The sequence below is a fragment of the Grampus griseus genome (genome assembly GCF_964374135.1).
Source record: "Grampus griseus genome assembly, chromosome: 15".
In the NCBI taxonomy this organism is placed as follows: domain Eukaryota; kingdom Metazoa; phylum Chordata; class Mammalia; order Artiodactyla; family Delphinidae; genus Grampus; species Grampus griseus.
This window is the reverse complement of record NC_139009.1, coordinates 73,798,402-73,815,262: the sequence shown is the minus strand read 5'-3', so window position 1 is coordinate 73,815,262 and position 16,861 is coordinate 73,798,402. Positions and strand designations below refer to the sequence as shown.

The window sequence follows — 16,861 nt, the reverse complement described above, 5'->3', positions numbered from 1 at the left end:
GAAGGGGCCTGGGGTCTCAGAGGTGCTTGGCTTACATAAACAAGAATGGTCAGGACTGTCAGCTCTGGATCCGGAGGTGGAAGGTTGGAACTTGGTGTCCTCTTAGCTGTGTGACTCGAGGCAGCTCACCGCATGGTTCTGATCCTGAGTCCTAATCTCTGAAACACGGCTTACCCTGGCAGAGCTGTTGAGAGGCCCCCTTGCAGAAGCTTTCTGAACTGTACTGGGCTGGTTAGAAGGGACGGGGTTGGCAGGGTAATTTCTTGGTTCTGGGGTGTGTGTTTGGGGGTCACGAGAGCTGCCACATTTCTGATCATTTTTCTTACTGCAGGGCATTTCATGGGCAACAACACAGTTCTTGATGTTCTGCGGCGCGAAGGCTATGAGGTAGAGCACGCCCCCGCTGGACGACCCATCAACAAGTAACCTTCCTGTGCTTCTATCCCGGTCAGGAAGCAGTTAGGGGAGCTGAGAGCCGCACAGGGCTGCTTGGGCGCCAGGGTGGGCTGTGTCCTGAGAGACTCCAAGGGCCCCAGCACGGACACCAAGCGGCCACTCGGTCCCCAGCTCAGCTGGCGTCCCCTCGTGGCTGGGACTGTGTCAGACTTGGGTTGGCCGGCCAGGCACTTTGGGCAGTAGAGGCCACACTGGCCTTTCCTCAGCAGTGCTTGGGGCAGAAAGGAAGGTAAGGGGAGGATGCTCTTTGGTCCTGGGGCCCAGGAGGGGTGATTTGACTTAACGCTCAGTGCCTTTGACCTGGGCCCTTGCGAAGTTTTAGGGAGGCAGGTGGTGGAATCAGTCCTCATGTAAGGTCAGGGGGGCTGGAGATGCTGGGAGTGTCTGTCAGACCCATCTCCGGGGCAGAAGCAAAGCCCCTTCTCTTTCTCTGAGCTGTTTCCTACCCCCAGGTCTGTTTACTTCTCATTTTTATGCAGAGTCACCCTCCTGCCCTGTGGCCCCTTCTGTAAAGAGTTCAGGAGGCCGGGATCTCCCACCCTCATCAATGCTGCTGCCCCACGCTGGCCTCCCTGCTAGTCTCTGCCCCGTGTCCAGTCCTAGTGGGCACAAGGTGGCCCTTCCTACCCACTTTGTACCAGTCTGGGCTGCCCTAACAAAATACCACAGACTGGGTGGCTTTAACAATGGAAATTTATTTTCTCATGGTTCTGGAGGCTAGACACCAAGATCAAGGTGTCGGCAGGTTTGGTTTCTCCTGAGGCCTCTCTCTTTGGCTTGCAGGTGGCCTTTTCACTGTCCCCATGTGGCCTCTCCTTGGTGTGCACACAACTCTGGTGTCTCTGTGTGTCCACACTTCCTCTTCTAAGGACACCAGTCAGACTGGATTAGGGCCCAACCTAAAAGCCTCATTTTAACTTAATCACCTCTTTAAAAGTCTTGTCTCCAAATACAGCCACATTCTGAGGTACTGGGGGTTAGAGCTCCAGCATGTGAATTTTGAGGGAACACAGTTTCGCCCACCTTCCATTCCTCTCCCACTCCCTCCAGATCGTGGTCACCAGCGCCCCCTCCTGGCAGAGCCCTCAGCTGCGGTGCGAGGACTCCAGGAGGAAAATATATGCCCTCTGCTGAGGGGACGGAGAGGGGGTCCAGCTGTGATGCCTGCCCGATGGCTCCCTTCTCCAGGTCTCCGGGTGCCCTCTTTCTCCTCGGAAGACCCACCTTCACCTCATGTTGTCTCAGGCCAGGTCCTCCTCTATCCCGTCACTCCAGAGGTTCCTCCTTGGGAGCCCGCTTTCCATCCCAATGAGCCATGATTCTCTGGAAAACTTGACTACATCCTGGGCTTATCTCATCCCCCACCTCTCTCCATATCTTGCACTCCGTTTATCAGTAACAGCCGTTCTTCACACAGTACTTTCTAGTTTACAAAAGCCCTCACCTAAGACTTCTTCTCATTTTCCACCTTCACCAGGCCTCTGGCTTCTTCCATTAAAATCTCTCTCAGATTTGCCCCCTTTGTTCCTAAGGTCATCGCCCTCTGGTCCCTTCTCCACCTTTCTGTGGGACTAATCTTGCAAGTGTCCCTGACTCAGAAACCTTCAGGGTTTCTTGTTGTCCTCTTCCAAAGTCCAGTTTCTTCATGACGATGCCTCGGCACCCAGACCCCACCTTTTCCCAGCACGGATCTGCCTCTGATATCAGAAAACCTTTTGTCCTCGCCGCTGCCTCTCCACCTCTGCTAATGCTCTTCCTTTCCACTGTCTGCAGTCTCCCTCCACTCTTCCCCTGACTGAGAAAACCCTGCTGCAGACCTCCATCCATCTCTCCCTCCCGTTCTCCTTCAGCTCTGGGGGGAGAGCCCAGCCCTTAGGGATTCTCTGCTTGTTTGGCGGAGAGGGTCTGTGGATCTCTCCTCACCCACTGGACCGTGTGCTCTTGGAAAGCAGGGTGGGCTGGGCCCTCTGATCACTTCTCAGCCCCTGGCCCCAGGCTGACTGTCACGGCTGGGGTTTATCACACTATCTTTGGGGTTGCCAGAGAGGGCCCCGCTTGGGAGTGTGGATGGGTGTGTGTGTGTGTGTTGCTGGTTGTTCTCAGACTCCTTAAATCTGCCTCTAACCCTGACACCTGCCCCTGGGGGAAGAGAGGTCAGGAGTCAATATTTTAAAAATCTCTCCGTGAGATTCTGACACACAATGAAAGCTGAGAACCAGTCCTGTCATTTACTGGGCTGCTCACACTTCCGGGGGGAGGAAGGAACGTTTATTGATCAATTGTCAGGTGGTAACTTGGTTCACACCGACTCTCAGTTAACCCTCAACACCAGCCTGTGGGGTGGGGGTTTCTTCTCCTTTACTGATGAAGAAACCGAAGGTGACACAACTTGTCAGAGTCAGGATACAGTTCGGACTCCTCGCCTGCACAGCCCTTTTCTTTCTGCCCTTTCTTCTCCCAGTTTTAGCTTTCCAGCCCCTTCCTCCCTGTTCATGTAGTTTCCTCTGCCAGGGATCTATTCAGTGCCCCTACCCTTAATTCTATCAGAGTCTGTGAGATCCAGTGCAAAGGCCTGGGTTCACCCTCTCCCACGATCCTGGGGAGTTTGATGTGGATGGCTGCAGCAGCTGTCCTGACTGTGTTCTGTGAGGGTAGCGTCTAAGAGTTTTCAGTGGTGCACTTCTTTCTCTACGGTGCTCCTGGGTGAGGTCATGAGAGAGCATGAGGTCCCTAAAGGAGCTCCTGTTCAGGGAGAAGAAGGGGCGAGGGACTCTGGGCCCAGAGCCAGGGAGATGCCCATAGTGAAGGGGTGGGTGAGGACATAACGAGGGCACTGGCTGTGGAGGTACCTCCTTCCTTCTTCCCCTTCTCGGCAGCCACGTGATAATCCTTGAGGGATCTGGGCAGGCTGCTGTGGCTGTTGAAGAGCCTCTTTCTGAGCAGAGCCCTTATAGGGATACAGGAGGGAGGAACAGGGTTGAGGGCCACTTCAATTGTTCTAAGTAAAGAGCATTTAAACATTTTTCACTCCTCTTAAAACGCCGTAATCTTCAGTGACTTTCTAGGCAGTGGTGAGCCGTTGTTAGGCAAGTGCAGTAGTTATAAGCGGTTAAGAAAGAATCTTTTATTTCTTCCCCAGAGCTAGGGGATTTGGAGAGAGTACAATGAGGGTATGTGAGGGAGAAACAAAGGCGTCAAAGTGATCACTTTTCGAGGTGGTTTTGAGACCCCTGCCTCCCCAGCCGGCTTGAACTTTCACATTATCTGCCTTTTGTGAGGTCCCGAGCCTTAAAGGCGGGGGAGGGCATCATGCTGGGGGACCTTCCTTCAATTCCTCTTCCTTCCTCCTCTGTTTACAGAGAAGAGACCAGAAACCCGTTGTCACAGCCCGCCCCCTCTGCCGTCTTGGCTCCGGAAGCGCCTGCCCCGGAAGCTCAGGTACCGGAAGCTGGGTCTGCCGGGCCCCCACTGTTGCCGCTCCACCAGCCTCTGCCCAGAAGTTCCTACCTGCCGGGCGAGGCACGACGAAAGTTCCGGAAGAAGCGGAGGCGGCCGCAGCGGAGGCAGCGGCTCCGGCAGTTCATCGACCTGTGGGTCCGACTGGAGGAGAGGTGAGGTGGCTGGGCCGGCCTGGGCCAGCCACGAGCCCATCGCCCGGTCAGTCCTCACCCCGGAAGTGCGGGTGGGCGGCAGCCCAGGAATGCGGGTCACACTGCTTCAGGGGCGGAAGTTCAAGGCTGTGGTAGGGGGTGAGTGGCCCCACCATCACGGTGCAACCTTTCTCCTTTCTCATGGCCTGGACAGCGGTCTTCTGTCCACTCTGGTGGAGGTGAATCCAGATTAAAAGTAACTGCTTCAAGCCAGGGCCGGGGCCAGGACCCCATATTTATCTCTGTTAACGAACAGATAGGGCGGGGGGCATGGGTGGGTCTGTTAAAAGTAGTATGAGGCTGGAATAAAGGTTGAGAAGAACTTGATTTCCCAGCCCTTTCTCCACCGCAGATCAGGGAGAAGCTCATAGCTTTCCGGAGCTGGAAGCACCTCTGTAGGAATGGGCTTGTTCAGCCCTTACGTTTTGCAGGGAGCATGGTGACCACAGAATGTGCACTCGCAGAGATGCCCAGTGGGTGGATCAGAGGTGGGTAGAGGAGCCAAAGATGGGGACCCAGCCTGGTTTCTGCTGGAAGAACTACACCAGAGAGGCCTGGGATCCAGGCTACAGTTCAATTTATGCCAAACTTTTTGAGTTCTTCCTATGTGCCCGCTGTTGTGTTGGTGCTGTGGCTTTGGGGGTGAACCAGACCGACACTGGCCCTGCCTTCATGGAGCTCACAGTCTGGGGAGGAAGCTGGATTTTGAGTTGATTATTCACAAGGGGAGTGTAGGGGGCTGCGGGGACGCGCGTGTGTGTGTTTGTGTGTTGGACATTACTACCTAACTTAGGGTGGCGGGTGTCAGGAAGGGCCTCCTGGAGGAAGCGACCTTTTGGTTGCTGCTGAGTAGAAGCCTGACAAAGTGAAGCCCAATGAACAGAGCTTCTGAGTCTGGATCAGGAGATGCAGGCATCTGATACCTGCATAGGTGCTTAATAATGAATGTTGAATGAATGTGTAAACAACTGAACAGGGAGGCGAGGGAGTTCCAGCAAGGGGAACAGTGCAAAAGTCTGATGTGGAGAGAGTGATCATGTTAAAGGAACCAAGATGAAGTAATTCTGGCTGGAGCCTGGGAGGTCAGTGGGAAGAGGGGTGAGGTAGGTCTAGAAGGTAAATTGGATGGAATCACTGTGAGAATCTCATGCCTGAGAGAAGTAGGGTGCCACTGAAAGGTTTGAGGCAGGCATTCCGTGTGCTGTGGGGTTTGCATTTTTAAATGGACAGAAGCTGGCAGCCAGATGTAACCTGGAGAGCACGGACAGATCCTGTTGGTGTCCATGTGCCCCATGGTGCCTGACACGGGGAGGCTCCTCAACCATCCTTCACTGATGGAGGAATACACTGACCTGTTTAGTACCTTCTCAGTCTGGGCCATTTCCTTTCAAGGTGGCCATGCAGGGATTGGGCACTTTACACCAGAGCTGAGCTGAAAGGACCAGGTGAGCCAGCGCTTGTTCTGTCTTGACCTGGGAAGGCTGCGTGGTGTTCACATGAGACCCAAGCTGGGGTAGGGGAGAGAGCCAGAGACCCGGAGAGGAATCCTCCTGGCTTGGCGGTGCCTCTCTGTGTGGTCAGGGAGGAGGGTCCCTGCTTGGCATTGCCCAGAGGCTGATAATTAGCAAGTCTGAGCAAACTAATTTTAATAATCCTTGAACCAAGAAGCAGATAGCTGGGGGAGAGTTGTTCAGTGTGCTAATCTTCGTGCCTGTATCATTTGGTTTTGTTGTAGCAGTAGTCACGAGGGCCAAGACGTAGGAAATCTATTAACGTACTAAGATACATTCCTGTCTTTGGAGGAGAGAGGTGAGAAGGAGCTGTGCAGGCCTTTGGGGGCCTCGGAGTATCCAGTGGCTCTTGCTGTGCCCTGAGACTGTGTCTTTCTCTTTGCCTCCAAGTGCTGGGATCCCACAGCTCCAGGTCCCCGTTCTGGACAGGCGCATCTCCGCCAAGCTGCGGCTCCCTCGCCCTGGGCAGTCTCCCCACAGCCAGATGGTGGTCAGCAGTGCCTGCCTGTCTGTCTGGACACCTATGTTATGGGTGCTGGTGCTGGCTTTCCAAACAGAGACAACCCTCCTGTAATGACCAGAGAAGCCAAGACCTGATGCCTCGGACTTGAAGGACAGCCATTTTGTACTCCACACTGTGCTCTGGCCCTGATAGGCCCAACCCAGGAGAAGAGACTCAAAATTAAAAAGCCAGCGTTGATTCTTCTTTTCCCAAGGAATGACTTTGGGTTATCCAGCAATGCTTGGGGGAGGTGTATAGTTTTGTAACGTAATGAGCTGTATGAAAATAATTAATTGTAAGAAAATTATTAAATACTTCTTTTGTGTAGATTTTTTGCCACAGTGTGTATACCAAGCAAACAGCTCTTTTTGCTCGCATGCTCTGAATACTATCCCTGCTGCACTCCTGGGCCCACTCCTGGGTCTGCCTGCAGCCATGGACCCTGCCCCTTTCCTCCTTCCTGCTGCTCTTCTCCCCATCCTCTCCTGGTTCTGGATGCAACAGTTGGTAGGCTGTAGAACTTCTGTTCTGCTCCTGTCTATTCAAGGTCTGGTGACTAGTGTGGGTCCTGCACTCTGACAAGTGCTTTCATTATGTACAGTGTGTGAGGGTGTCTCATCCACATGCTGAAGACTGGTGGATAGGTAGGCTTTGTCAGGGGTGTTGTGCAAGAAAATGGTTTTCATCCTCTCCCCCCGTCCCTGTCCTGTGTGTTACTTAATTATTTATATGTCTTTGTGATTTCCAAATAAAGTCTTATGAAGAATCTGTATATAAAATGACTAAAAATAGAATTTCCCTAGTTGAGTCTGAAATGGGAACTTTCAGCCCTGCCCAGCTGATACCCGCCCCCCCCTCCCCCTGCGGCCACCATGGTTACAGACCAGGGTCTCCCGCCTGTGGCAGAGTTTCCTTTTGGTTCTCGTGGGTCTCTGAGCAGCTCATAAAAACCCAGAGGGTCTGCCCAGGACTTGGATGGGGCCAATAAGAAGTATCTGGTTTCAGGTACCTTGATTGCCTGGGCTTACAGCTCTGTGGCCTTCCCTTCCTTTTTCCAGAGACTTTCTTGTGGGTTCATTCTTGGTCATTTCCAGGGCCAAGGAGATCTTTGAGTCCTACCGAGTGATGTGATGGCACTCAGGATCCATGTTCACCACCTTGGCTCCATTCTGTGCCCCCTGTATTGCAGGGGTAGGAGGGCTAAACTTTCCGAGATTCCCTTGCTGCTATGATCGAGAGTCTTCTAATGAGATACACTTAGTGAGATTTGGAAGGTGAAAGGGGCAGAAGACCTTTTTCTTCGGTCGTAGTGGCAGTTATGTGCAGGCTCCAGCAGACACAAGTGTGTGCAGTGGCTCTGCATGAGGCTGGTGCAGCTTCCTGCAGCGTTCTGACCTCGGATTACAGCTGCTGCGGTGCCTAATGTCAACCCTCTGACTTCTGCAGCTGTAGCCACTCCCCTGACTTAGGAGGCACCTCTTCCCTCTGATTCCTAATAGAGGTGGTGCTCCCTGCTTCTCAGTGACTTGAGTCTACAGGATTGCTGTGGCTGACCCTGTTCTTCCTGTAAGCAGGGGGCGTGGCTTTCTCCAGAGGCTCACATCCTAGCTGGGTGGTACCCAATTTTTTGGCTCATATCCGGGCCGAGGAAGCAACAGACGCGGTTGGCAGGGCTGACGCAAAATGGTTTGCAAACCACAGCGGCTGCTCCATCTCAGCACTGCTTTTGAGGTGGCAGGGGCGCCAATGCACCTGGAGGGTGACTTGGCCAGTTTTCATACAGTTTTACCCCAAAGCGGAAAATTCCTCTGCCCTTGAGTGGGAGCGACCTGCACAATCGTGGAAGACCGCAGGCTTTTCTAAGGATTGTAATCCAGCCCCACAGCATGGGGGAATGGCACCATGGGCCCAGATCTCATGTGCTGGGCCCTGAGCCTTAAACTGGTCTAGACATGGAAGAACCTAGGGCCACGAGACTGACGTGTACAGTGGGCCTTTCACATTAGCGTGAAGAGGAAGGAAGCCCATGCGGATGAGGAAGTGCTGAGGTCTGACTCGCCGCCCCTCCCCCCCCCGCCCCAGTCCCCTCCCCGCCCCGTCCCAGCCACCCCCCCTCACCCACCCCCCTACCCCCGTCCCAGCCACCCCCCTTACTGATGGGAAGCTGCCTCCTGCATGGGGGAGGGGGAGCAGGCTTAAGAGGTGAGCGCTGAACTCACTGCTTTCACATCAGAGCTTGAATTACCACCAGAAAGAGAAACTCAAAACACTTTATTTTAGGTTATAAAAGAAATAAAAGCCACACTTGCTACCTTTAAGCCAGATCAGAAGTAAACCTGTTTTGCTCGCATATAAATTACGCAGACTTTTCTCCCCCATCAGGAAAGATCTCTGGCCTGGTTCTTTTTAAGCACAGAGGTGGCACCTTTTCACTCATTTAGTTGGCAGAGCAAAGCCGATCCCTTGGCAATCCAGTAATCTCTGGACCGCTTGGAGGGTAAGAGGATGGTCACCACAAAGTTGGTTGAATGACCTAGTTAAGAATACAGGGAAAAAAGGGTTGTTACTTTAAAGAATAACCCCTTAATACAAAAACCACTGTACTGGGAGTTTAGACACCCGGGCTCCAGACCTGACTTTGCCTCTAAAGAAGAAGGGCAAATAGTCCTCTACAGATTTCAGTTTTATGCTGTATAAAATGAAGATGTTAGAACAAATGATCCTTTAGGACCTGTCCAGCTTAGACCTTATATAACCTTATAAACTATGTTTCAGGTTCTCTGCAGTTTGTTTCAGGGAGCATTGGACTAGGATTGAGGCCTGAGTTTTAATGGGATTCAGGGGATACAATTGGTAGGTTGGGCATCCATCCGTTTGTCCATCTGCTTGTCCATCCATCCATCCATCCATCCTTTGTTCCACCCAGTAGGTAGGCACTGGGGTCCTGAGATGACTCAGTGCAGTCACAGGTATGTCCCTCAGCTCTGGGACATCTGAAGTAAGAGGGCACTTTTACCATTTCTTCACTCTGTGCCTGGTTGAGGGGGGCCAGGACCAGGTTGAGAAGAGGACCCTACCCTCAGGATGGGGTTGCTGTTTCTGGCCTTCACAGCAAACCCCATCTGTGTGGAGGTCGGGGCAGGTGGTGGTGTCCCCAGCAGAGAATGCCTACATCTCCCCTTTCCTTATCTTTGTACGTCATTCCCTGCATGGTGCCTTGGCAGGTGCTCGAATGACATTTTTTAGTACATATGCAGAATGTATATGTATAGTAACCATTAGTTTGAATTGAAATTCAAATAAGGTCCATACCTTGCAACAGTGATGTGTTGTTTAACAGGTAGTTTCCCCTCTGTTCCTTTTGCCACCCCCTTGTAATATATTTGTTGAAACAACCAGGCTATTTCTCCTGTGAGGTTTCCCAGAGTCTGGCTCTTGTTGACAGCATCCCTGTGGTGACTTTACACATGTTCCTCTATTCCTGCAAGGGTGGTTAGATCTAGAGGTGTGATCACATTCAGGGTTGAGTTTTTTTGGCAAGAATACTTCCTAGGTGGTGTGCACTTCCATCAGGAAACGCCTTGTGTCTGGTTGTCTTTCTTTGTTGGAATGTCAGCAGCAGCTGATAATTATTACTTAGAGCCATTATTTCATTAAGGTTAATAATTTTAAATTTTAGTGATGATTAAGTCTATAGAGTCCATCTGTGATTAATTTTTGTATGTGGTAGGAGATAAGGATCTAAGTTTGGTATAACCAATTGTCCCAGCATCATTTGTGGAATAATTTCCATCTTCCTGATCAATTTTAAATGATGCTGGTATTACAGGTCAAGTTCCCATATATGCACAGTGCGTTTCTGGGTGCTCTCTCCAGTACATTGGATCTGTTTATAGAATCTTGTGCCAGTGCACTGTCATTTTAATTACTACCTTTTCTTTGTTCCTTTTCCTGAAAACCACAGAGTTCCTGTTGGAATTTTAGCCAATAATAAGAAGAAAAATGACTCTATTAAAAAATGGGCAAGGGCTTCCCTGGTGGCGCAGTGGTTGAGAGTCCGCCTGCCGATGCAGGGGACATGGGTTTGTGTCCCGGTCTGGAGCGGCTGGGCCCGTGAGCCATGGCCACTGAGCCTGCGCGTCCGGAGCCTGTGCTCCGCAACGGGAGAGGAGGCCTGCGTACCATTAAAAATAAAAAAAAAAAGTACATGTCCCTACAAAAACTTGTAAATACCATTATTAATTTAAAAAATACCTTTGAATACTTTTTTAGATTTGTCATAGGAGTGGGAGGTCATGTGACACGAATGTCTATTTTAGTTCTAGTCTGTACATTACCCTTAGAGAACACCCTTTAACTGAATATTTTATTAGAAAAATAAATATCATCAGTATCTATATTCTCCATTCAAATGAGAAAGATTTTTTAGTTCTTTCTTCCTGGCTTCCCTCTCGTATTTCTGTCATCTGGAAATTTAGTTCCAAGTTATTATAAATTCATTTTTATGGTCAAACTATTAAAGATTTAACCGTGTGTGTGTGTGTGTGTGTGTGTGTGTGTGTGTGTGTGTGTGTGTGTGTTAAGTAGAGGATCAGTGGTGATTAATTTAGAGCCTTTGTATGTCCAAGACGGTCTTTATTACAACTTTTCGTTCAGATGATAATTTGGTTGCACTTGCAATTCTGGTTCAAAGTTGTTTTTCCTCAGCCCTTTGAAGAAGTTTCTCTATTTTTATATGAACTGTGGATAATGAGACATGTCTGAAGTCAATCTGATTCTCATTTTCTGGAATTTTAGTTCTAGTATATTAATGCATTTCATCTCTTTGAGAATTTTCTTTATTTCTGATGGTCTTAGGTATCACTCTGATATATCTAGGTTTCTTTTAAAATTTGTTTATTTGTTCATTGTATATTTTAAAAAATTACCCCTACCACTTTGTGAGATCTCCCAATCTGAGGACTCAACTGTTTCTTCAGTTCTGGGAAATTATCAGCCAGTTTTTCAAATATTACTGCTCTTCCATTTTTTTCTCCTTTCTCCTTCCAGATTGCCTGCTAGATAAATGTTGGTGATTTTAACTCCTTCCACAGTGTCACTTAAAAATATTGCACTGTGCTGTCCTTTGAGGGATTTCCTCAGTGCATTCTCTTGTCTCACTCTCTAGCTGTCTGCATTCAATCTTCAGCTTATCTTTTTATCCGGTTCCTTTTTTTCAGGGCTGTATCTCAGTTTCAGGTCTACTAAGATTTCTCTTTTTGTAGCAGGCATTCCACTTATTTGTTTTAAAATCTCTTTTCTACGCTGAGTCTCAGTGGATTTGATCAGAGATAGATGTGTCTACTCAGTCCATCATTTTTCAATTAGAAGGCACTGCTCAATAAACTACTTTCTGGGACTTCCCTGGTGGCGCAGTGGTTTAGAATTCACCTTCCAGTGAAGGGGATGCGGTTTCGATCCCTGGTCGGGGAACTAGATCCCACGTGCATGCCGCAAATAGGAGCCCGCTGGCCACAACTAAGACCCGGCACAACCAAAATAAATAAATAAATTGAAAGACACACACACACAAAATAAACTATTTTCTACTCATCAGACTAATAGAAGCAAGTATTGGCTTTATAATATTAATCTACACTCAGCATTAAAACAAATAGAATTTACAGCATTTATACATTTGTGTGTTATAAGTGGTCTTATTTTAAGCCTGGCTAATTGGTCCAAGATCACCCTTTGTACATTACAGTTCAGCATTTGGACTTTGATGATTGTAGTTTGCATTCGGTCATTATACTGATCTTAGAACATCCTCACCTGTGGTTGAGAGTGTTCCTGCCCGGGCCCCTGTCTTATAAAGTGGGGAGTGGTAGAGTGTTGGGTTTGGCTCATAATTTTGTTGGGGTTCAAAATGCACCACAGGCAGCATTGGATTCATCTGTCCGGGCAGTGCGTCTTCTATCACCATCTCCTCATTGTCCCATCGAGAAGCATCCATGAATATCCCATGGACAAGAACACCATCCTCAGGAGAGGGCAACTGAAAGACACCCAGAAGTTCATAGGTGAGAAGAGGAGGAGGGGTCAGTTTTGTGGGCCACCTCCTAGTCCTACATCCTTACTCAATTCTAAGAACCAATCCAGAGATTCTCTTATCACTCACATTTTGGAGAGGAGAATGCCAAGGCTCCAAAAGGTGAAATAATTTGCTTTTCAGTTTGTCACCAAATCTCATACTTTTCACACTCCCACAGGCTGTCCGGTAGGGGGTACCCCTGGGAAACCCACTGATGGGCTTCAGACTCTGATATCATGACATTAGGATTTTCCCCTTCTCATGGGAAGTGGATGGACAAGAGGGCTGTGATTATCATCTGTTATTTTTAGCAAGGCCTTTCAAAGATCTGGGTGCCGTTCCAGAAGAGAGGTTATATATTGGCAATAATATTTGCAGAGTGCCTATGGAAAGTTTTTTTTTTTTTTTATGGAAAGTTTTTTAAGGGAAATTTTGCAGGAAGCGGGACTTCCCTGGTTGTGCAGTGGTTAAGAATCTGCCTGCCAATGCAGGGGACATGGGCTCGATCCCTGGTCCGGGAAGATCCCACATGCCTCGGAGCAACTAAGCCTGCGTGCCACAACTACTGAGCCCGTGTGCCACAAGTACTGAAGCCCGCGTGCCTAGAGCCCATGCTCCGCAACAAGAGAAGCCACCACAATGAGAAGCACACACACTGCAATGAAGAGTAGCCCCTGCTCGCCACAACTAGAGAAAGCCCACATGCAGCAACTTAGACCCAATGCAGCCAAAAATAAATAAATTAAAAAAAAAAAAAAGAAATTTTGCAGGAGAAAGAGAGACAGAGACAGAGCCCCTGTCCTTCAATGTCCTGTGATTAGATGTCACCACTGGTATACAATTTCTTCCAGTTGTGGGCTTCTGTGTATCCTTCCTCAAACATTGAGTGAATTTGGCCAGTTCTGGGGCCCTAGACCTTTGGATAACTGGAGCTTCACACCTGCAGGCAGAGGACCAAGCTGTGTGGTCATAAGGGATGTGTTTTATAGTGAATAAAAGGATGGTAAGTGCTTTTTGGTTGGACTTTACTACCTAGTGTCCTGTAGTTTGTCCCTCGCGTGCAGCAAGGAAGAGCAAGGCCTTCCTGTTTTGGGGGCTACTCTATATGCTCGTGCAGGTTTGCCTGAGTAGAGGCTGAAACCATCCTGCCATCCACTTGCCAAGCTGTGTGTAGGAGCCGTCTGCACACACACAGAGCGAGTGCCTTTTCCTAAATGGCACAAAGGCGGCAATGGGCTGACAGTGGCCCTGCTGTTTGTAACAGAACTCAAGTCATCCAACAGTCTCCCGCTGTGTCTTGCAGACGTTTGCTGGGAGGACCAGGAGATGGGCTGACTATACAGTTTGCAGTCTCCACAGAAGGCAGGCGGCATTCCCAGGCATCACTGTGGTTCACTGCACATGACCCACGTGGAGATGTGTGTAGACTGGGGCAGGCTGGAGGGACGGAGGCCCCGGTGGTCACTGTAAACATCTGTCCGTCAGAGTCAGTCTATGTGGCACATGGAGCGCGCCGGGCACAGAGCAGGGCCAGCATCCAGGACAGACTGGATGAGGGCTTTTATGTGGGTGTCGTCCTGCCCTCCTGCAGCCTCAGTTAGTCCTGACCTGGGCCTCCGATGCCCTCCTGGCTAAGAAGGGTCTCAAAATAACAAGGAGTGCCTCTTTCAGTTGATTTCCCCCTACTTTTGCATGCAAATACTTTAGCATCAAAAAAATTTTGATGCTAAAACAAATTCCCTTAAAGACGTAAGCTCTTTCATTGTCATTTTAAGATACAGGCAATTAAGAGGCATGGGGTATTACAGCATTTCATAGAGTAATCCATGAATATGGGATCAATCTCATCTTTGTGTGTTTTTGCTAATCAGAGCAAACACTAGATCAAGCAGATCTGAGTGGGTGGATACTGATTAAGTTACCCAGGAACAATTCCTACTAATACCATGATACTTTAAGAAAGGTTTAGTAAAAGCCACTTACCCCATCTACACTGACCGGCTAGTGAACACATTCCTGGCAAAAGCAATCTGGAGCAGATCTTTGATTTCACAGCACACATAGAAAATTACATTAATAAGGCCCACTGGGGTGGACAGGTGCATTGAAGCAGAGGTTTCCCTGCCCCATCAATATCTCAGCACGTTGAAAGTGGGCAGCTCAGATCGGCAGTGGTGGCTCTCACCCCAGCTATATACTGGAATTGCCAGGGGAGCTTTAAAATATAATGATGACTGATATAATTGGGGTGATTTTGACGTAATTGGGTGTGGACTGAGCATCAGATGTTTTTAAAGCTCCATAGGTGATTCTAACCTGCAGTCGAGGTTGAGATATTCTAGAGCAGGGGTTCTGAAACTCAAGTGGGCTAAGAACCCCCTGCAGGACTTGTTAAAATATAGATTTCTGGGTCCCAGCCCAGTCTCTGATTCAATCTGGAATGAGTCCTTGGAATTTACATTTCTTTTTCTTTTTTAAATTGAAGTATAGTTGATTTACAAAGTTGTGTTAGTTTCAGGTATACAGCAGTGATTCAGTTAACATATATATGTCTATGTCTCTCTCTCTCTCTCTCTCTCTCTCTCTCTCTATATATATATATATACATATACATATATACTTTTTCAGATTCTTTTCCCTTATAGGTTGTTACAAAATATTTAGTATAGTTCCCTGTGCTATACAGTAGGTCCTTGTTGGTTATCTATTTTATATATAGTAGTGTGTATATGTTAATCCCAACCTCCTAATTTATCCCTCCCCCCTTCCCCCTTCGGTAACCATAAGTTTGCTTTCTACATCTGTGGGTCTATTTCTGTTTTGTAAATAAGTTCATTTTTAATAAGTGCCCAGGTGATGCTGATGCTGCTGGTCTGTGGACCACATTTTGAGAACCTCTGCTCTAGAGGGAGTAAACTATGTAAGCAAAGAGTCTGAACTGCTTCCTTAGTATTGATACATTCCTACTGGTTATGTGATGTAGTTACAGTTATATGATATATGAAGTTAGCATATCAATTCTGCTAGGAGGCAGCTGAGTGAACGAGGCAGATAAGTTTAGCTTATGATAACAGTTATTTATTGTGGGCTCACTATGTGCTGGTCACATGACACCTGAAGTTTCAGTTACACTGCCCTACAGCTCTGAGGTTGGTGGCATGAGCCCCATTTTGCAGATGTGAACACTGAGGTGCAGACATGTTAGTAATTGCTCTTGCAGACACAACTGGGGAGGGAGAAAGTCAGAATTTACTCAGGGCTGCCCAGTGCTGAAACTCTGGTTTTTAACCTCTTGCCATATTGCCTCCGCACGAATGAGAAAGTTACTGTAGGTATCTACAGTATTGCTGTAAAATATACTTTTACAGGTCAGACTAATTTAGGCAGTTCTCATCCGGTCACTGCTAATTGGGGAGCTTGTCTTGGGGCTGTGAGTCCCACCCTGCCCTCTCCCACTCCTGCAAATAGAAAGTGGGGGGGTAGGGCAGGGGAGATTGCCTAAGATACTGGATGACAGTGGGACAGAAGCTGCTGTGCTGTAACAACTGTCAGGGGGACAATACCTCCATGTCCATGGGCAGTTCTTGTCCAAACTGCACTGTCTTGGCAGCGTCTATAACTGTGGCTTGATCCCGATAGATAGGAATCATGTTGTACTTGAAACTCAGCTCATCTATAGGCAAATTATATTTCCGAGCATGATTTTGAAGAGTTCCTGTAAATATGAAAGCCAGAAACCTGGGTTACTATTGCCCAAACATGGCCCCCACTCGCCTCAACCAGGATGCTCTGGCGTTAGAGAGCTTCCTCTCCATCCAGAGGACCCAACCATTGACATCTTACTCTGAATTAGTTGGGAGGGGTGGAGCAAAAGCATGTGCGAATTTTGGTCCTGGTTGGGAAGGGAGGGGAGGCCAAGTCTGAAGTGCACCGCTCTGCCAATGAGAGAGACAAGCCCGTGAGGCAGTTTCAGAGCCCAATCTCCCCAACTTTAGCATCTTGTGTAGCTTGTCTTGTATGGGCTGTCTATAGGCTGTTTAGAAGGGACTCAGGATGAGACAGATGAAGGGCTGGGCTCATTAGCATCTAGGAGCCCAGAGACCTTGGTCCCCTCTGGGGTCCTGGGCAGAATCCCTGAGGGCCACTGGAGGGATAGTAAGAGTATTTTTTAGAGGGAAGGACGCTGCTCAGAGGTGGGGCCAGAGAAGGTGGAGAGCAGGTAGTGCCCTTGAGCATGTGGGGTAGCTGTGTGCACTCACAGGGCAGCAGCATTTGCACTGGTAACCTGAGAGGAGTGGGCATTAGGTTGCTGGAGGAACATCTGTTATTTCTGCCATCCTTTCCCCACCCCAGCAAGCGAGGAAGAGCAGGGCCTTGTTCGGCTGCCTTATAATCAACAACCCCTTGGTTAGGCCATCAGCAGCCATGCCATTTTCAAAGTTCCTAGAAACCTGGCACAGCTCATCACACATAATGATCGTTCCTATGGGATTTTTCTAGGGAAAGCACTGGTACCTGTTAGAAATCCTTGAGGAAAGAAGAAACCGGAGATCCAGAAGGACTTAGGCTGTCCTCTTTTGAGCCACAGCTGAAGGAGAAACATTACACCATAATGTACTTTTTTTTTTTTTTCTGAGATAGAATTTGTCTTTTAAATCAAAGTCGTATT

General features: G+C 48.8%; 2 protein-coding genes across 2 annotated transcripts in view; one reads left to right on the top strand and one right to left on the bottom strand.

The window, feature by feature from the left end:
* Positions 1 to 6,819, top strand: part of TRABD2A (TraB domain containing 2A) — a 53,990-nt gene extending 47,171 nt beyond the window's left edge. Inside the window, 3 exon segments of the mRNA XM_082672763.1 lie at positions 332 to 422; positions 3,816 to 4,067; positions 6,008 to 6,819. Of these exon segments, the coding sequence (XP_082528889.1) occupies positions 332 to 422; positions 3,816 to 4,067; positions 6,008 to 6,191 (527 nt within the window). The 3' untranslated portion in view covers positions 6,192 to 6,819.
* A 1,729-nt stretch (positions 6,820 to 8,548) lies between these two features.
* Positions 8,549 to 16,861, bottom strand: part of DNAH6 (dynein axonemal heavy chain 6) — a gene marked incomplete at both ends in the record, with an annotated part of 289,518 nt that continues 281,205 nt past the window's right edge. Inside the window, 4 exons of the mRNA XM_082672762.1 lie at positions 8,549 to 8,652; positions 11,934 to 12,156; positions 15,756 to 15,907; positions 16,708 to 16,780. Coding sequence (XP_082528888.1) covers positions 8,549 to 8,652; positions 11,934 to 12,156; positions 15,756 to 15,907; positions 16,708 to 16,780 — 552 coding nt within the window. The remainder of the gene's footprint in view (positions 8,653 to 11,933; positions 12,157 to 15,755; positions 15,908 to 16,707; positions 16,781 to 16,861) is intronic.